The 21,992-nt window shown below is 41.4% G+C and overlaps 1 protein-coding gene across 3 annotated transcripts in view; it reads left to right on the top strand.

The window, feature by feature from the left end:
• LOC129770087 (uncharacterized) overlaps positions 1-20,216 on the top strand; it is a 97,238-nt gene extending 77,022 nt beyond the window's left edge. For all 3 annotated transcript variants that reach the window (XM_055772714.1, XM_055772713.1, XM_055772715.1), the window contains 3 exons: positions 2,156-2,425; positions 2,509-2,919; positions 14,932-20,216. In XM_055772714.1, the coding sequence (XP_055628689.1) occupies positions 2,156-2,425; positions 2,509-2,919; positions 14,932-15,808 (1,558 nt within the window). In that variant the 3' untranslated portion in view covers positions 15,809-20,216. The remainder of the gene's footprint in view (positions 1-2,155; positions 2,426-2,508; positions 2,920-14,931) is intronic.
• The last annotated feature ends 1,776 nt before the right edge of the window (positions 20,217-21,992 follow it).

Here is a 21,992-nt window from a genome sequence, read left to right as displayed (position 1 = left end):
TCGAACAATTGGAAAGTCTCAGCCTCTGTCCTAACGGAAATATCCACTTCTAATTGGTCGAAATTGACGACACATGCGGCGGTTCCCTAACACAGACTTCAAAACCAAGCATGCCGATTTCGGCATTGCAAATACATGAAAGTAGGGGGAACTTTTGTTCCTACCGAAATGTGTTCCCTAACAGACACATCAAAACCAAGCTGCCTGTGGGAAATCGACATTACAAATACATCAAAGTAGGGAGAAATTTTGTTCCCACCGAAATGTGTTCCCTAACAGAGACATCAAAACCAAGGTGCCCGAGGAAAATCGGCATTGCAAATATATGCAAGTCGGGGGCATTTTTATATTGCAAGTAGGGTGGGTGATATGATTAATTCTAGCAAATAAAATTTAAATTTGGAACTTTAATGATGGTTGCCTAGTGAAATTTCATATCAATGACCGATCGTGTATTGTGAAAAATTTAGCACAAGTGTAATTGTAAAATTGTATACGGTAGCAGTTTTGTTAAAATGATTTGAAATATGAAACGATTTATTTCAATTTCCATAAATAAAAATCAAGGTGTCTCGAGCGGGAACGGGTCGTTTGGCTTAAGCTGTCTGTTTTGTTGTGTTAATTTTCACCCAAGGAAAGTTCATGCGGCGAGAAAAAATTGGAAAAGTTGAGAAATACTCGGAAAAGTGATTTCCCATATGCTCTACATATAGTATTAGGCGTTGTTAGTCCAAATAACGTTCGCATTGGGTTGAATAAACACTCAGAAAGCAAACAATACCTTTTCCATTTCAAACATGTTTTCTCTATATTAAAATATCATGTTTTTACTGATGAGAAAAGTTGATAATTGTGTTCGGTATTGGTAATTATATTATATTACATTGGTGAGTTTTTTTTTTATTTCAACCATACATAACAGGAGGCATCTCATCTAGGATCACAGAGGGCGGTTTTCATCATATCTCATTCCACTTCGGCATCTTCTATCTGATACCACCCAACGACTGTTTACCATGCTTCTGTCATAATCACTCGGTAAACACTGGTGGAGTGAACAAACAATACCCAACAACCAAACAAAATTGCCTTTTTCAGGGCCACCAAATCTTTACCAACGAGTTTAACGATGTAATTCTTCAAACATATCCAAAATCACTAGATAGCCTAACGGAATCCTACGTCAACTATGCGGTCGTGTCTCGGACACAACCCTCCTGTAACTTTTTTTAATTGAAAGTATTGTCATTGTTGTTGTTTCCATGCGGTGTCAAAGTTATATTGATGTAGTTATGTGATGTGGAAGAATGGTGCTTGTACAACAAGTATATAATCGACTGTAGCTGAGTCTATGTCAATTGCGAAAAAGGCCACCGGAATAGCGTTCGAGGTAAATTTTCAATTCATTGACATAAAACGAAGTGCGACATACGATCAGCTCGTGTATTGTTATTCGAGGGCAAGATTGAATCATCAATCAACTATCGTCGACTGATTCTACAATAAAAAAATCAAACCATTCTACTAAACAGTTATTTCTAAAATTTCACAGCGATACAAAATAATATCCAAAGTTATTTATAAACGATTTATATGAAATAACAGCGTAGTTTTTTCAATTGTTCGATAGTTAGTTTCGTGACGTGTATCATTTTATTCAATGTAAAAAATTGAAGTGGAGTGCCGAAATCGATTCACACAAAAATCTCACCGATCCATCATGAAATGAATGAGCAATAAGTGTTTGAAATTGGACATTTTTCACGATGCCTCCAATATGTTCTCGAAAAACGTAATCCTTCGTCAAAAATGGGCTAGAAGTGCCCCTAAAAATCACATTCTACACAGAACCTACACCACCTACACATAAGCAGGTAGGTGGTAAGTGTGAACTCATAAACGAACGATTCTTGATGACCGATGACTGTGCTGTTTGATGATCTATCGCGCTCGGTGTTTACTTTCCGTGACTGAAGCTAAATTTATATAGTTCGTTCGCAAACTCACTAAGCACATATTAGCCTTCTCACTAAATTATCATCAATTTTGAAGATGGCAGCCCGTTATGAATGTCGTCCCCTTTGGAAACACTATATCAATTTAAAAAAACCTTCACAAATCGTGACTGATTAAGTTTCTCTGTTTACAATTACAGAACGCCTAAGGCAACACGCGAACAGCTCGAAGGTCGACGGATGTCCCGAAGTGATTCCGTGCCCAATCTAACAGCCGATAAGCTGACGGTCCCGTTGGCGACGGGATCCCCCGCTGGGGTACGGTCCCTCGTCCGGCAACCCAGAGGGTCCCGTGTGAGTAGTATGGTTCACAGATCGACACGTGAAACAAACGGCAGCTTGTTGCACCCGGGAATGCTCCAATTCCACCGACATGCGCTTTCCGTAGATCGACCGGAACCATTGCAGGCGTAATTGAATTGCAACGAAATCTAAATTTCATTATATTCACTTTTTCTTTTCTCTGTTTCGCCTCTCGGTCGTTTGTTTACAGGAATTTGAAGCAGACTGGCTCGCACGGATCAATGCACTACGGAAGCCCAAGCGATATGCCTATCGTGCACAAATTGCGTGACCGGACCAAACGCTCCGATACGGCCCGGAAGCACGTTCTGTCCCGTCAAACCAAAATAGAGAAAGACGAACCGGGCAGTCCGAAGCCGAACCCTTTCGCAAACAGTCGGCGCTCGTCGACCATTTCGAATGCCTCATCCAAGCTGAACAAGAGCAGCAGCAGACGTGCCTCAACCATTTCCAAAACACCCAGCGTAGACTCGAGGGGGGCGGCTTCGACGGTGGAGGTCACCAGCACGGAGCCATCGTTGCTGGCCATGACACCACGGAGAGGCAATAATCCGATGGCACAGATGTCTACGTCGCCGTCGTCGATGGAAAAGGAATGTCGGTAAGTTTTTCAGCTTTTCGATTGCAACTTCAGTGCTTCCTGTCATTTCCCATACATGAAACCACATTTTAGTATTTGGTCACGTATCCATAAATCCAGGCATTTTCTTAATTTTTGGGGGACATTATTCAGTATGTGATATTTTTTATCTAGTGTACAAACAAAATTCGATTCTAGTCAACACTAGGCTTCTGCTCGGAAATTATAGGCAAAATTAATATAAACTTTTTTTCAGCTACATAGAACTTTTTTATTTTAATTAAAGATTAATGATGTTAAATGACATGAATTTGGCTTTATTCGAAGGATAATTCTTTACAGTTCTTAGAAAGTGCACTGATTCTCCGTTAATTTTCATGAACATATTGGATTGGGGAACCATTTTATGTTTGTGTGTTCGGAATTCGAGCCAAAAAAAAAATGTTTGAAATTTTAGTCAATACGGTATTTTTTACATCGGAATTGGAGTATTTTGAATCATTTCTGACAAGTGAAATTGGAATCGCATATTCACTATGTAAAATGAAAGCATTTTAACTTGCATGCTTGAAAAATTTTATTTCTTGTCACTATTATGAGCATTCTATACTTCGTTATCTTCCTCAACGAATTTCTCCGTTCGGCCAGTGTCCGAGAATGATGCTGATAGTGAATGAACTGGTGTATTAATATCAATGAATGACAAAACTAGGGATATTTACTTTTGCTCAAATTCCGTGAACGCAGAACATGACGAAAAAGAGAATGAACAAAATTGGATGAATCAACTATGAGGGGCTTGCTGTGATTGTGATGTTCGGCGTTGGTTCATTTTCGGTATCCCGAATGCAATGGTATAATGATCGAATGTGGTCAGAAATTCAGCTGAAAAGATTGATGTGATACAGATATTTCCAAGCACTGGCTACAAGTGTCGTTTTGACAGTGTTGTGATTGTCCTTTTTAGTCTCAAGTTATAGCGCGTCGAAGATGGAGTCCACCAAGCAAGAAATTCGCCACATTTTACGTTTTTACTAGCTGCGAGGTAAAACTGCACCGAAGGCGGCCGAAAAAATTCGTGTAGTTTATGGACCCGATTCTGTAACGATTCGCACAGCACAGCGTTGGTTTAATCGATTTCGTTCTGGTGTAGTGGCTGTCGAAGATACACCCCGTACTGGTAGGCCAATCGTCGTGGAAACCGATAAAATCGTTGAAATCATCCAAGTAGACCGGCATGTGGACACTCGCTTGATTGGCCAGGAACTGGGTATAGACCATAAAACCCTTTGGAACCATTTGCAGTGCTCCCTTGGCCGAGTGGTTAGCGTCTTAACTAACATGCCGGGTGTTCGGGTTCGATTCCCGTTCTGGTCGGGGGGATTTTTCGTCAAAGAAATTTCCTCCGACTTGCACTGTGATCACGCGTATTCTAGAGCTTGCCACTCAAAATGCATTCAAGGCGTGTTATTTGGCATAGAAATCTCAACTAGTAACAAGTAATACTACGTTGAGACGGCGAAGTTCCTCTAGGAACGTTAGTGCCATTGAAGAAGAAGAAGAAGAACCATTTGCAGAAAATTGGATTCCAAAAAAAAGCTGCATGTATGTGTGCCACACGAGTTGACGCATCAAACACTTTCAGACCGAATCAACGCCTGCGATGCACTGCTTAATCGGAACGAACTCGACCCATTTTTGAAAAAGATGGTGACTGGTGATGAAAAGTGGATCACGTACGACAACCTAAAGCGAAAAAAGTCGTGGTCGAAGCGCGGTGACCCGGGCCAAACCATCTCCAAGCCCGGATTGACGGCCAGGAAGGTTTTGCTGTGTGTTTGGTGGGATTGGAAGGGAATCATCCACTATGAGCTGCTCAACTGTGGCCAGACCCTCAACTCGGTTCTCTACTGTGAGCAGCTTGACCGTTTGAAGCAGGCGATTGACCGGAAGCGGCCAGAAATGATCAATAGGAATGGTGTTATTTTCCACCAGGACAACACTCGGCCTCACACATCTTTGATGACCCGTCAGAAGCTACGGGAGCTCGGATGGAATATCCTATTGCACCCACCGTATAGTCCGGACCTGGCTCCAAGTGATTATCATCTCTTCCGGTCCATGCAAAACGCTCTTGGTGATACTAAGTTGGCCACAAAAGAGGCTTGCTAAAACTGGCTGTCTGAGTTTTTTGCAAATAAGGGGGGGGTGGGGGTGGGGGGTGAATAATTAAGTTGCCTTCTAAATGGCAACAAGTTTGCGAACAAAACGGCGCATATTTGACTTTTTTTTTTTAATTCGTTTATTTTTACAGGCTCAGTTACTTAAGTTTAAAGGAGCCGAATTCTTAAATATATTTTTAAAACTATATATATATAGAAACAATTTTCTTACATCTATGGTTAGTAAGGTGGAAAACCGATTACTCGCGGTGTACTCGAGTTTAGAAGGGTGACATATTTTTAGGAGAAGGATGGGATATAAAGAAATTGTAACAATGTTGATGAGCACTCAATTCTTAAATCTATTCGTATATCTATAGTTTATTTATATTTCAACTTATTCTACTATTTATAGCAAGGGGACGAATTACCCGCAAAGGAAGGAAAGGAGGGTATAAGGATGTAGGGACAATCACACACGAAGATCTATAGCTTTAAGGAAAACATATATATGGGACATGTAATCAAGGTCTAACCGAGTCAACACATCTCTCACCGGCACATTGGGCTGTCTTCCTCGGGCCCGAAGGGAGTTTTCTAAATTCGATCTGGCGACTAGATACACCTCGCACGACCAAACAATGTGCTCGATGTCGTGATAACCTCGGCCACAAACGCAGAGATTGCTGCTGGCAAGATTGAAACGAAAGAGTAGTGCATCTAACGAACAGTGATTGGACATGAGTCGGGAGAAGGTGCGGATAAAGTCCCGACTCAAGTCTAGACTTTTGAACCACGGTTTGAGGCTAACCTTAGGGATAATCGAGTGAAACCACCGGCCCAATTCATCTTCATTCCACTTGCGTTGCCAGTTAGCGATGGTATTTTTGCGAACGAAAGAATAAAATTCATTGAAGGCGATTTGACGCTGATAAATATCGCCTTCAATTGCACCTACCTTTGCCAATGAGTCAGCCCTCTCATTACCCGGAATTGAGCAATGTGAAGGGACCCAGACAAAGGTAATGACATAACAACGTCTGGATAAAGCACTCAAATTTTCTCGTATTCTCTCAAGGAAGTACGGCGAGTGCTTTTCCGGCCTCACTGAACGGATAGCTTCGACAGAGCTCAGACTATCCGTTACAATGTAATAGTGTTCAACAGGTCGTGAGGCGACGCTGTATATACCGAGCAAGGATTCTGAAGACTGTGTGAGGTGCTAAAAAATACGTTGAACACTCCAAATCCTGTGGACTCATTCATAGAGGACCCATCAGTAAAGTATATATTATCACAATTGATACGCCCATACTTTGCATTGAAGATCGTAGGAATGATCCCCGATCGATGATAATCTGGAATTCCATGGATTTTCTCCTTCATGAACAGATCAAAATGTACAGAGGAATTGATGTAGTCAGGAAAACAAACACGGTTGGGAGTATACGAAGAAGGATCAACCTGCATGGAGATGAATTCATGATATGAGCTCATGAATCCTGAATGAAAATTTAGCTCGATAAGCTGCTCAAAATTTCCGATCACCAATGGGTTCATAACCTTACACCGGATGAGGAACCGAAGAGATAATAAATTGAAGCGATCTTTTAGTGGGAGTACGCCTGCCAAAACCTCGAGACTCATGGTATGCGTTGAGGGCATACATCCCAACGCAATACGGAGACAAAGATACTGAATTCGCTCGAGTTTAATAAGATGTGTTTTGGCAGCTGATTGAAAACAGAAACTGCCATACTCCATCACTGAGAGAATAGTTGTTCGATACAACATTATAAGATCTTCGGGATGGGCTTCCCACCATGTGCCGGTAATTGTACGGAGAAAGTTTATTCTTTGTTGGCATTTTTTACTCAGATACCTAATATGGGCCCCCTAAGTACATTTGGAGTCGAATCAGACCCCAAAATACTTGAATGACATAGCATGAGTGATCGGTTTACCCAAAAGTTGAAGCTTTGGTTTTGCTGGTCTATGCTTCCTAGAAAAAAACACCATCTCTGTTTTCTCCGTGGAGAATTCGATCCCTAGCCCAATGGCCCAGGTTGAAAAATTGTTGTAAGTATCTTGTAAGGGTCCTTGCAGGTCGGATTCGTTTGATCCTACGACAGATACCACTCCGTCATCTGCAAGTTGTCTTAGGCTGCAATTTTGTGTAAGACAATTGTCGATGTCGCTTACATAGAAGTTGTACAAAAGGGGGCTTAAACATGAGCCCTGGGGGAGGCCCATGTAGGAGACCCGATTTACTGTCGAATCCCCGTGAGAAAAATTCAACTGTTTCTCACAAAGCAAGTTATATAACATATTATTCAACAGAGGCGGCAGACCCCGAGAGTGTAATTTGTCTGACAAAACCTCTATTGAAACAGAATCAAAGGCCCCCTTTATGTCCAAGAATACTGAAGCCATTTGTTTTTTTTTCGGCGTAAGCCATTTGAATTTCTGAAGAAAGCAACGCAAGACAATCATTCGTCCCCTTGCCCCTGCGGAACCCATATTGTGTATCTGAGAGTAAGCCATTCGTTTCAACCCAATGATCAGGGCGAAACAAGATCATTTTCTCCAACAATTTCCGTATACAAGACAGCATTGCTATTGGGCGGTACGAATTGAAGTCGGACGAGGGTTTTCCGGGTTTTTGAATAGCTATAATTCGCACTTGTCTCCAATCATCTGGAACAATATTATGCTCCAGAAACCGATTGAATAAATTCAACAAGCGATGTTTCGCCAAATCAGGGAGGTTTTTTAACAAGTTGAACTTAATTCTATCCGTTCCTGGAGCAGAATTGTTACAAGAAAGGAGAGCAAGAGAGAATTCTACCATCGAAAACTCGGAATCAAGATCGCACCTATCTTGTGGTATATCTCGAACAATTTTCTGCACGGGAGCGGAATCGGGACAAACCTTCCGTGCAAAATTAAAAATCCATCGATGTGAATATTCTTCGCTTTCATTCGTTGAAGAGCGATTTCTCATGTTTCGAGCCACTTTCCATAATTTTTTCATTGACGTTTCTCGTGACAAACCTCCCACGAAATTTCGCCAATAAGCACGTTTTTTCCCTTTGATCAAATTTTTGAACTGATTTTCAAGGTCCAAATACGTTTGAAAATTCTCAATGGTTCCACGTTTCCGAAAAGCTTTAAATGCGTTCGATTTATCCTGATAAAGCTTGGAACATTGGCTATCCCACCATGGATTGGGAGGCCTTTGACGAAATGTGGAACCTGGGATGGGTTTCGCTTGAGCGCGAACCGCGCTGTCATATATCAAACGAGAAAGGAAGTTATACTCCTCCAATGGAGGCAAACCATCTCTGAAATTGATGGCTAGAGCAATTGCGTCTGCATATTTTTTCCAGTCAATGTGTCTTGTGAGGTCATATGCCATGTTTATAGATTCAGAAGAATTCGAACCAATGGTGATGGAAATTTTGATTGGCAAGTGATCACTACCGTTGGGGTCCTGGATTACATTCCACTTGCAATCTAGCGATAGTGAATTCGAGCAAAGCGAGAGGTCAAGAGCACTTGGGTTAGCAAGAGGTTTAGGTACACGTGTTGTTTCCCCAGTGTTCAAAACGGTCATATTGAAGCTATTACAAAGGTCATATATCAACAATGAACGATTGTCGTCGTACTGTTCCCCCAGGCAGTTCCGTGAGAGTTGAAGTCTCCCAAGATCAATCGTGGCTCAGGAAGGAGTGAGCACATGTCATCAAGTTGATTGCGGCTAACCGCAGCTCTCGGAGGCCAATACAAGCTGACAATACAGAGGTCTTTGCCTCTGATGTTTGCATGACAAGCAACAGCTTCGATCCCTCCAATAGGTGGAAGGTCAATTCGAAAAAATGAGTGGCACTTATTGATCCCCAAAAGCACCCCTCCGTATCTGTCATCACGGTCCAAGCGTATGATATTAAAATTGTGGAAAGAGAGATCATCTCGCGAAGAAAGCCAAGTTTCGGACAGAGCAAAAACATCACAATTGAACTTATGAATTAAAAATTTGAATGTATCCAATTTAGGGATAAGACTACGACAATTCCACTGTAAAACAGTGATATCTCCGACCTCTCTATTTAAATTAGACATCAAGAGAGATAATCATTGCAAGGAGGGGCCATGTTTGCATCAATTGTTGCAAAATTGTCTTTAATACTGGAAGCATTGAAATGACAATGGTTCTGATGGAGTCGGAAACACTTGAAGATTTGGTCCAAAATGTCAGACAACTTTATAAATCCCGATTGGGAAGTTGAACTGGACGGAAAAACAGGGACAGTTGGGGTTTTTGATGTCCCCTCGAGTGCTGGGCCATTCGAAGGTGAATTATTCCCACGGAAACCAGGAGGAACCTGATTTTGCTTGTCCGCTGCACTCGATTTTTTAGGCATGCTAACAGGGGGTACCATTTTTGCATTTTTGGCAAGTCATGGGCTTTGGCACGAAGAGTCGCACAGGCAATCTCAATTTGCCCACCATGACGTAGTCAGGTAGAGCGGAATCAGCAAAAGTTACTCGAAACGAGTCTGACGGCGTGAATTTAGTTTTTCCCTCTTCTTGGGATACTTTTCCTAGTTGGCGGCTGTCCAAAATTTTAACACCCGCCAACGGGAGTCTTTTAAATTTACCAACTCCTTCTTTTATCATTTCGCACGTCAGACCAGTTTCAGTTACCACCCCCGAGATTTCTACGTCATGGGAGGGCACGTAGACGCGATACTCTAGGGAGAATCTCTCGTCGATCACAACTGCATTCGCGTGTTTCCGATCACTCACGACAACACGCAGTTTGTTCGGTCTAACCTTAGAGATTTCGACCACGGAGGAATATAATCTTGCCAGATCTTTCGAAACCTGAATAACATTAATTGCCTTTCCTTTTGGTTTAGGCCGGAAAAAAACAACCCATGGACCAGCTCCAAGTGCATCGTCTGGATAGACCTTGACACGAGGAGAGGAAACAACTGAGGGGGAGGACGAGGTCGATTGTTGAACGGGAGCGGGATCAGTAGGGCTGGGAGGCAAGTTCGGTAGTAGAGCGGAAGCGGGAGCGGGAGATTGAGGAGGCGAAGAGGAAAAGTTTGCCAATTTTCTTGAGGGGGGCTTGTTAAGGTAGATTACCTCTTTCTCTGAAGAGACATCTTCTGAGGGGGGAACGCGTTTAAGCGACTTCCCAGCCCCCGTTGTAGCTAGTGAGGAGGAAACAGTAGTTTCAATCTCCATGTCAATATGACCTTCTGCCATTACGGCAGATATAAAATAATATAATTTTTATTTTTTTTTGTGTTTCTAAACCTAATATATATTATACCTAAATCGCACACCAATGCGAATGAAATGAAGCGGTGTCTCAATCGAACCGCGTGGCAATCGCTCGGCACAGATGCAACGGTATATCGCACCACAACACGATGATGGAATCGATGACGATGCTAAAGCACACACAGCGATGATACGGCACACGCACCGCGTCCGCCGTGGAGGACTTCTTCCTCACGCTGGTAGTGATTACTGCTCTCCTCACTCGCGCAATAAAGAGAACCCCGTTAGGGCGAAATAACTTCACCAGCCACGAACTGATAACGGTATAATCTCCACTTTATAATAGACGCGAACAAATTTGCGACCGATGTCTTCGGACTGCGCGAGCTGAATGGAATTCGTTTTGGGGGAAGTCACTTCAAAATGCAATGAGGACAATTTGACTGGGAAGAATGAAATGATATAGTCGAGTCGGTAGAGGAAGATAGCGACTAAACGCTCGACTGACTGTTCAGTCGTTTTAGCTGAGAAACTGCGTGAAGAAGCCAAAAGCCATTAGGGTAGGGCGGGGCTAGTTGGTCATATGGGTAAGTTGGTCATATGGGTAAGTTGGTCATATGGGTAAGTTGGTCAGTGACGATATCTTGGAATCTGAGCGTCCAAAAAATTAGCGATCTATGGATGAAAAGTAGCGAATTGCTGATCCAAAAAAAAAAGCAAATCGGAAAAACTTTTTATTAAGTAGTTTAAAAAGTACAGACATGGTTCCGATCTCGCCAAAAACCATTCACGGTTTGCGCATTATAAAATGTGTTCTAAAACTGGTTAATAACCATGAGAAAAATCGCCTCAAACATGAAACAAAGCTTTATTGTACGTATAAGCTTTAAGTGTTAATGAAAATCGCTATTAAAATTATTTTTGTTGAATTTTCATGAATATTCTTTTTCATATATAGAGGGGTTAGTTGGTCACACAAATTGATCGCATGAGAGCAACGCATATAAAATTTTCAGGTATGCTGTGTTTCATTACGCAAGCTATAAACAAATATAGAAGGTATATGTTTTACTGCTAAACCCAGTGTATTTGGAACGAGACAACCACCACACAAACCACTTGCAATATAATTGTCATATTTATATTTTTTGTTGTAAAATTTTCAATTAATATAATAAACGCTCACATTGAATATCAGAACTCACAATAATGCATTGAGTAATGTAGCATACCTGGAGGCTATTTCTATATACTTTGGGGCGAACGGTACAAATGTCATCAAAACAAATGCAAGCGGCTTAAGGAAGAGTGGCGCAAAGCGGTCAAAGTTTGAGTTTTTTGAAAATCGAGGGTCCCAAGGGGACAGGAAGGAAAGGAAATCGGGGTTTTCGAAAAAAAAATGTTGATGCCAAATGTTTTAAAATGACATGAAACATCGAAATCTAGTGTCATCTCGAAAAAAAAATTTGTCAAAGATCGGCATACGCGTGTGAATGTGACCATCCTCATCTCACATCGAAAAAATAACTAAATGGATTTCCGAGCGATACAAGGGCTATGGAGTCGGAGTCGGACGGAATTTTATCGTATTATGAGAAATCGGAGTCGGAGTTGGAAAAATTGTACCGACTCCGACTCCGACTTCCGGTTGTTTGACCCAATTAAATCAAAGTTTTTTTCGGAGCACGAAACGAAAAGTATGGTTTTGGGTGCCAATAAAAATAGTTATTTTTCATTCGGAGCTTGCTACGAAATGTTGATTTGCACGATAATTTACCTTATGCAAAATATTAGCTCATTCGGGCTTCATTTACTGGTATCACAAACGTTAAAATTTAAGTTTGTTTTTAAAATCCCAAAATCACAGAAAATCGTGGTTTAAAAAAATTTATGCCAAATATATATAATATATAAGATAGGTTTAAGAATTGAGTGTGATGAGTGTGATTGAGAGTGTGAGTGAGATCATTGTCAACATATTCTCATATCTCCTCCTATTCCTGAAGAAAAAATATGTCACCCTTCTAAACTCAAGTCGACCGCGAGTAATCGGTTTCCTATATTATTAATATATATATATATATATATATATATATATATATATATATATATATATATATATATATATATTATCGTGATATTTTGGCTTATGTCCAATCACTATAACCTAAACGCGTATCTTTATCGCATTGGGATCGTAGCAAACAATCTTTGTGATTGTGGCGAGAGCTACCACGACATCGAGCATGCTGTCTGGTCGTGTGTCCGGTTCCATACTGCCCGCTCTCAGCTCCAGGGCCCGAAATCTTCGAAGGCGAAAAATGAAGACCGACTCTACTCTCCGTAGCTTCGCTTCGACCAGAACTACTTCGGCAGTCGCCGCCAACAAAAAGTGACTTGACTAGAAAATGAATTGACTAGCGTTTACTAGTGAGGATGACTGGTGAACTAGTTCAGTCAGTGGTTATTTTAACTGACGAGACTAATGAATACAAATCTGCCTCTTCATTCAACTGACTTCAATCCACATTTCCTTTTCTCCCTGACACTAATTTTATATCCGCGTACGCAATCTTATTTTTACGTCCATATAGGAACTAAAAAATGATTTCTTATGCAAAAAAGAAGTTACCGCATCAATGGACGGTTTATTGTCTACCCATCGTGAATTCAAACCAACGAACTTAGACATTTATCAAGTATGCTATAAAGGTCCTTGGGTTAGTATCAGTAAATAGCGTGCAAAACAGCGCACGCACACTGCACGCTATTTTATACGTGTGAGTAATTTTCGTGTACGATACATTATAATCTAGCTCACCTGTAGCGTATGTCAAACCACGTTGAACTCGAGCATCGATGCATGCACACGTACATGGGAGAGAGAAAGAGAGGAACGAATTCCTTTTTGGGGGAAGTCACTTCATAATGCAATGAGGACAATTTGACTGGGAAGAATGAAATTATATAGTCGAGTTGGTAGAGGATAGCTAAAGATAGCGAAACGTCCGACCGACTGTTTAGTCTTTTTGGCGGAGAAACTGCGTGAAGAAACCAAAAGACATTACTAACTGAATACGGATATAGTCAGTCAGATGCTCAGTAGACTATGACTATGCAGAGCCCTGCTCAGCTCTCCAGAATATTCAGGGCACAAGGCAGACAATCGGATATTCCCGTTTGGGATATCTTAGGTAGCCGTGATCCTGATCTTCTACTTCATATATACCTGTTCCTCAGAAACGCCGATGTCAACGTTCATTGACGTTTCCTTCGTTGTATCCCTGTTTCATATCCCTCATATCCGATCTATAAACTTTTACTTCGTCGCGGCAATACACACACACACTCACAGATACACGGACCGAAGGTTGTCTAGTCCACTGATCAGTCAACAAGAGCCAAAGATTGCACAGCTCATGACAACTCTACACGAGCTGAAGATTGTGCCGGCCAGTGACCATACCCTGGATTCCTCGAATCAAGTCTCCTGCTCCTGGTTCGGAGCTGTCGGAGTGATGGAAGCTGTTCGTAACGCGGTCTGAATTTAGTCATGAGGAATCTCATTGTGGATAATTTCAGAGATTGTTGGAATTCTATGGCTCATCTTCGATTCTGTTACTTCGTAGAAGATTTTCGTCATCGTTCGCTTTGGAGTTAGTCTTTGGAGTTATCGTTACTCATGCATATTTTTGCTATGTACTCCGCCTCCCTCTTGAATGCAGAGAGTGTTGACCTCTTCAGAATATCTTATCCATCGGAGACACATTTATGAATAGCTACTTTTTGAGGAAATCACTGGTTCCGTTGCGTGTGCAAAAACCATTTTCCTGCGCTAAGAATGATTTTCCGCTCCCTCGCTAACGCACCTTCATCGCACACACCCACCGCTTCGGAGTGGTCGATATGTTTTGGCCACATCCCAAATTTCAGCAGGTGCGAACCTCATACCTACATGAGCAACAGTTTCCCATACGAGAAAACCCCAAGCCAAGTTGACTAACCCCCAAATAAAATGCCATTATTATCGGAGTCGTGGAACTTTTACACCACTATCAAAGATGTGGACAAAAAAGACTGAAATACGACTTTTCACGCAGTGGTTTTTGCTTTGTTGTCGTGATTTGTCCGTTTGGCTGTCGCCTTCCCGAAGATCATGATAAGAGCGGAATAGTTTTGTATGCTGCCACTGCCCAACAATCCGGGACGGGTGTTTGGGACGATATAAAGTCTACGTGCCATAGCTATATATAGCCGTTGACTGGATGAATCGACCGAATGGACATTGTTTTCTCCGTTTTCAGATTATGGAGACTCAACAGGCTAATATTCGTGCTCATTCCGAAGAAGGAAATTGTATTGTTGATTGTGGTTATTTTTGCTATGCTAATGGCAACGAACTTGTCGGTGACTGGAAAAAAATTCAGAAACCAATGGTACCATTTTGTTGCCTGTCGTTGCTGAAACTATAATTACTTCTTGAACTTTGCCACGCCACGTTATTCATACTATTTGTTTTTTTTTCAATAATGAAATTAAACAGATGCTAACTCACAGTTTTCCCCTCTTTTCTCAGGAGTCAGCCATCGATTTGCTCCGATCCAACCGGACGTCAACTTTCATGCCAATCGAGCTTAGAACCGTGTGTGCCCGAGGAAGAAAGTCCAGAGCTGGAAGAGGTGCTGCACGACATGACAGCGACGGCGTCCGCCAGCAGTCAACAGCGCACAAACTCGACCCACGCCAACGACAAATCCAATCGACCGGATACGCTTGTCCTAGGCCGGATAGGAGATGGACCGCTGGGTGCTGAGAAGACCAATCGTTTCCTCTATCGAAGCAATTCGACGAAAAGCTTCCGCAAACCGAAGCCGAAAATCAAATGCAAGAAACTGAGCAACGAATTCGATCAGATTTACGTTATTAGCAGTAGCTCCGGCAACGAGTATGAGGCTTCCACGGCTGCCGGAAGTAATCGTTATCCTAATTTCCATCACGCACGCGACGATGAATATGATTCGATTGAGGTGATATACGAGCGACGCAGTAAGAACTTTTCAAAATTCAACAACACTGGCGGAGATGAGCATCAACCTCAGGAACGGTTAAGTGGAAAGCAGGAAAGTGACGATCTCTGCCCGGTGGGGGAGAGTTTGGGGCTGAACAAATTCAGTGTGGTCGCTGACATTTCCCCGGCGATTGCAAGCGTCCATACGAGCCCGGACAAGATTGCCGAACGAACATCGCCGGCGCGAAATGACGCCGGAAATGGAAGCTTCGCCGAGCTCAGCCAGCAGGGCGAAGGCTCAACGGATAAAGAAGACAGTGGGATACAGGACACTAATTTCAATAGCTCTATTCAACGGTACGACACGGTGATCTATAATGCAAGTGCAAGTGTGGAGAGTGAGGAAGCATCTTTGGTGACGGTCGAGGGCAATAGAACTGACTAGAAGACTTGGTGATGGTGATGAACGAGAGGCAATGGATGAAAGTGTGAAAAGAAATGTGACGATGTTGGCACTAGAGTTAAGTCTATGCACGGTCAGGAAGAAGAAAGTGGTAATAACACTATTAAGGTGTAGGCGTTTGTATGAGCGAGAGAAGTTAATTACCATGACAAGGGTTGAGTGAGGCCATTGTCTGTTTATTTATTCAGTATTCATCAGATTATGGCTGCACTGTTGTGTCCTGATTCCTCGCTTGAGTGGCGACGAGATTTGTCCGAAACAGATTAGTCGATGCTATTGGATGGGGTTGGAATTGTTGGGATAACACAAATATAGATAGCAGAACGATGTTGTTGTTATATAATTACCGGCATGGTTTATATCATCGTTTTCTGCCAGCCTTATTTTGATTTAATTCGTCGCATTATTGGCCTATGGCAAATGTACGCAGCGGGACATTTGTTTGAAAACATATTTAAGAAACACTCTGGATAAAAATGTGCAAGTGAAGTTTGGGACATTTACATAACCGGAGAGACGTCGGACTTCACCAAGAGCTGTCAATTGAAACAACTTATCGAAAATTCAAGTAGATTTCTGTATCTATTACGAAATTATGTCTCCCATGGTCTCAAAAACATCATTCCCGAAAAAATAATCTAAAATTCTGATTCAATTGCTTTGGCGGCAACTGTAGCAATTACAATGGAACGAATTTTTCACCTTCAGTTTTCAACCGATGATCACGGTTCTCTATATTGAAAAATTTCTACTACTTATCCGGCTTGCAATGTGTTCTACTTTGAAGTCACATTTTTATCCGGAAATAATGCACAAATTCGTGAAGATTGAATGATCGATCGAACAATCACCAACCACTACTAAGGGGAGTGGGGGTAAGACGGACATGGACAGAACTTCAATTGTATTTTTGGAAACTCATGTTTCCCAAAACTTCAATACAGTTTCTTACAATTCAATATACTGTTTATCGGAATAATCAGCCAAATTTTTTTACAAAGAAGTATTTTTCCATGTTCCCGTGTTTCCACTGAAATTAAACCGAAAACCGAAAAGTAGAACATTTCTTTCAATGTTATTGATCCACTTTGCTGAGATGAGGGTATCCAATTTTCAGAGATTTTTGACGACTTTTCCTAACTTTTTCACTCCACGATAATTTTTCCTCCTTCGTTGAAAAGAATGCTGCTGCATCTTTTTCGTCGAGGAGTAGCGTTTTATAATCCGATCTTCCAGTGTACTCTCTAGCTCAGTGGTCTCCCAGATCGAAAATCTTTGATCCATACTTTCTAGGGTTTGTAACATACTCGTATGCAACTCCTTCAAAAATAAACTTCATCATTAACTATTGATCCGTCCGGATCTAAAATCATCGTCTGAATGTGTTTTTTATTCCGGCCATAGAATTGTGAGACACAAATATTTGTTTTTATTTTTGATATTTTCTTGTCAACAGCTAGGTACTATGCTTGACATAACACTTAATTGATATAATAGTAACAATCAGTCATATTAATTCAACATGCAAAAAATGTTAAGGTAAGATATTGAATGTAATGAGAAAGTGTCCGGATTCAATAGCTTTACAGTACTCTTTCCATCACTTTGAATCGATATTCGGATGTATTTACAAAGTTTCGAGAGAGTTTATGAGCATTCTTGTACAGTAACTGAATGTTTTTGAAACGTAAGCAACTTACTTCATTTGTCACAGACCCAACATGTGTGCTTTAATGAGCATGCGTTCAATAAAACTAGTTCAACGAAGCCTTTGGAAGATATTTTTATGAGAAGTACGAAAGAAATAGCACTCGAATCAGGAACTACGAAAATTGACACACTTCACATACTAAATGCTGGTTCGAAATGAAAAATGCGTCTAACTTAACTAACTAATAGCTTCTCAAAATATTGATTCGAAATTCGCGAAAAAAGTAAGTTTTACTTAAGATGTCCGTCTTTACCGCCTTTCCCCTATCTGTGGTAGCTGCGGCCAACACTGATATCATGATTAAATGAATGGAAAGCGCAGCATGAAAACAGTCTTAATAGACCTATAAAAATTCAAATAGCGAAAACCCTAGGAACCTCCAAAAAATAAGTATAAGTGTCGAAGTACTATAACCATAACCAATAGACATGTTTGTGGCAATATGCTGAGCTCTTCCAGTCTAGCACAAACCGACAAACCAAAGTGATTCGGAACATAGCGACAAAAAGTGGAAATAAATCTGTCACAAGAATTCTCTGTTCAATGGGGTGAAAACAAGCGGATTCGAGAGCCACTTATATGTGTCCACATGTAAGCTGTGATGCCATCTGGGTGTTGTAAAAGTTACCCCTAGATGAAATGGAGAAAAAAAAATTGAACAATGAGTTTTTAACTCGTGCTTCGCCACACCAATACGGGTGAACGTGGCATTGGGGGGATTGAAAAAAGAAATGAAAGATTCCACGGATTACTGAATCTGTCGTTTTTCCACAGATTTTATTGCTACGTTTCTTTGCAGTTTGGAATCTCCACATGGAGGGTTGGAAATATTGGAATATAAGATGTTTTGAGGAATTTTGCCTCTATGTTTCCACGAGAAAAAAAAATGAAATGAATCAACAGTATCCTTGAAGTACGGACACATCAAAACACCCACATATCAAACCGATTGTGTGGTTTGATGTTCATTTTACCTTGAACCCACCGTGCCCAACTAACACAGCTTATATCGGAAAATGGCCACCGTTTGCGGTCGGAAAAACATTTTTCCTTCTCCCCACGAAAACACGATGGCAAAAATCGAGTCATCCATCGTGGCTAACCAAGCGGGTGATAACCGCCGAAGGGTGACAGGCGGATTCATTTATCATCGCTCGCCAGTTTCGCTATGTGGGTGGGCATTGGATTGTTTGATGTTATCCCCTTGCCGGTGGTGCTTCGGACATTCGAGGCACTGTTTATCGTTATTCGACGCAAACAGGTAGGATTATTTGTGTTGTGATGCTGAGAAATATGACTAGTTTGAAATGCATTCAATTTGTCGAGGTTGTTTATTTGACTTTTATGATACAGGTTCACCCCTGGAACCGTACGATAACAATGTCCGTCTGTCTTCTCTGGTCGTGACATTTGAAGCATTTAAGCATATGAACGAAACCGTCAGTATATCGACAAATCATCGATAGGCCAAGATAAAGGGCCTGGCCGGGTAAGGGAGTAAAAAGTGCCCCCAAACCAAATCACTAGCTGTATGGCAAATATTGTAAAGGATATTAAATAAGAAATTTTGGCTGTTTATTTGAACCCCTATGTGGTTTGACGTAGGATCTATAGTGAAAAACGTACTTTTTCGCTTATTTCACGCCATCCTCAAAAGATCCGAGATAAAAATTTGAAAAAAATACTGAATGTGCATCTTACTACGGTGTATCAAGAAAAATTTCATCAAAAATTTTAGTACCAAAAAAAAATTGAAATTTTGAAAATTTTTGTTTTTGACATTTAGAGATTCAGTACTACTCTAATTCATATTTAAATGTGTTTCTACGGCTTTCCTAGATATGTGTGATTTTTTTGAGATTTTTTTCAGTGTTGCGCGGTATCAAAAAATATTTTTTTTATATTTCCAAAGAGTGGTTAGGTAAGGGAGTAAAAAGTGCCCCCAAACCAAATCACTAGCTGTATACCAAATATTGTAAAGGATATTGAATAAGAAATTTTGGTGGTTTATTTGAACCCCTACGTGGTTTGACGTAGGATCTATAGTGAAAAACGTACTTTTTCGTTTATTTCACGCCATCCTCAATAAATCCGAGATAAAAATTTGAAAAAAATACTGAATGTACATCTTACGGTGACCGGAATAAATCGCCACAGTAAACAACTGCAACAGAAACAACCGCTTAGAAAAAGTGTAGTAGGCTAGAAATATTTGGCGCGGGAAAAACATCATGTGCCTCACATTTCTATTATAAATTTATTCTCTTGTTCTCGTTTTTCGAAATTTATTCTGAGGACAATGTAATGGGGACGAAGTCCCCATTTGGCGAGGATAAGGAATCGAGGCGGCCCATGCCGCCAAGATGACGCAATCCGAGTCCACCGCCGACCCGCCGTCGGAAGCGGCGGTGTCTCGCACGCAAACCTGGGATCCACTGATTGCCCGGTTAGTTTGAAACATAGGATACGATCCTTTAGCAATGTCCGACCGAGCTCTAGCGAGCGTCGGACGGTATACGTCTGCCCGGGGCGTTACGTTTGCCTGGGGCGATACGTTTGCCCGGTTAATTCTTGTTTTGAAATACAATACCGCGCCACAATATTTATAGCCTACTACACATTTTATAAGCGGTGGTTTCTGTTGCAGTCGTTTTCTGTGGCGATTTATTCCGGGAACCACATCTTACCACGGTGTATCAAGAAAAATTATCAAAAAAAATTTCATCAAAAATTTTAGTACTAAAAAAAATATTTAAATTCTGAAATTTTTTTTTTGGGATTTAGAGATTCAGTACTACTCTTATTCATATTTAAATGTGCTCTTACGGCTTTTCTAGATTGATAAATATCTTCAAACTGTTTTTTTTTCAAATATCTAATAATAAAAATAAAATAAAAAAATACACAGTACAAAAAAATGTTATAGATTTTCTGGCATTTCGAAATTTTGAAAAAAACAAAATAACTTTGAGACCACAAATACGATTTGTTTTTTTTTATTTTAATCTTTCTATTGAAAACCACGAATACAATAAAATAATCGATTTCAAAAAAAATATAGGAGGTTGTGTTCAAGACACGACCGCATTGTTGACGTAGAACTACGCTGTGGTTAAAATTCAAGTTGCTTGTTTATAACTGCGGATATTATTTTATAATGCTACGACAATTTTGAAATTACCATTCTACCAGTTTGATCGCCCTGAAATGGTTTTTTATTTTAGAATCATTTGACGATAATTGTTTGATGATTCATTCTTGTGCTCGTAGAACAATACATGCTCGAGATAAGCGCGGCTGTCATCCTTAGTTGAGGAAGTTTTGCTACGGGCAAGCGAAACCTAATCACATACAAAATTCCAGAACGACAATTACTTTCTTCATCATTCAAGTCTGGACAGCGCAAGCAATCAGTCGTTTACTTTCGCGTTCCTGTAATCGTGATCGAGTGCTTAAGCTGTTATTAACCTTACTCGCCCTGGTGTTTTTATTATCACGCGTTTACCGTGGTCTTGTGGACATTGTGTTCAACCTCGCAATCAGCGAGTGGAGAAGCCGCAACAAGGCCTGCCAAAGTGGCTGGCTTTCATTTCTCGCCAATTCATCGCCATCGCAAATTGGAGTCGGACACGGTGGTCAGTCGCACGCACACAATATCAGTGTGGAAGAACGCGCTTAGTGGTGTGATACAACATTTCATTTGTGCTGAGCGCCCAACACGCGATCAGCCGATCGCTAAGTTCAATTGTACTGGTGCATCTCGTGTGAATCGCTGTGAGTGAGAACGTGAGAACGAGCACCGGACTGAAAAGTGCACAATCGCAGCGGCGTCTGCAATCATCCGATCGAGCAGCAGCCGTTACCGCAATCATCGCACTGGTGTGCGTTAGCAAGTAGTTTTTTTTTTGGCAGACTTATCTCACTTCTTAACTAGGCGAACCTAGCCAGAATTTTCACCTGCCCCCGGGCTTCTGAATGCCAAAGGGGGACTAGGCTCTGCGGAATGCACGTATCTGCATGCTCGTGCTGTTTTAGTCCTGACCGAGGAATTGTCGGACAATCGCGCAGGTGCTAAGGATGACCGACTTTTGGATGCCGGCCAATTCCTTCTCGATGTTCAACACCTTTAGCGCTTCCAGAAGTGTCTTCGGGATAATTCCAGTTCCAGAGAGAACGACTGGAACAATTCTTGGGACCTCCCTTAGCCCCCACAGTTCCTTGAGCTCCACGGCCAATGGTCGGTACTTGCAGATTTTGCGACCGTGGGTCTCCTCCAGATTCTGGTTCAGTGGAATAGCGACATCGATGATGGTGACTTTGCGGTCGCTCTTGTCGTAAACCATTATATCTGGGCGGTTGTGGTGGATCGAGAGGTCGGTCAGAACAGTGCGATCCCAGTACAGCTTGAAACGGTCATTTTCCAGGACAGGTGCAGGCAGGTACCGGTAGTTTGGT

This window comes from Toxorhynchites rutilus, chromosome 2 (assembly GCF_029784135.1).
Source record: "Toxorhynchites rutilus septentrionalis strain SRP chromosome 2, ASM2978413v1, whole genome shotgun sequence".
Taxonomy (NCBI): Eukaryota; Metazoa; Arthropoda; class Insecta; order Diptera; family Culicidae; genus Toxorhynchites; species Toxorhynchites rutilus.
This window is presented reverse-complemented; position numbering and strand designations above follow the sequence as displayed.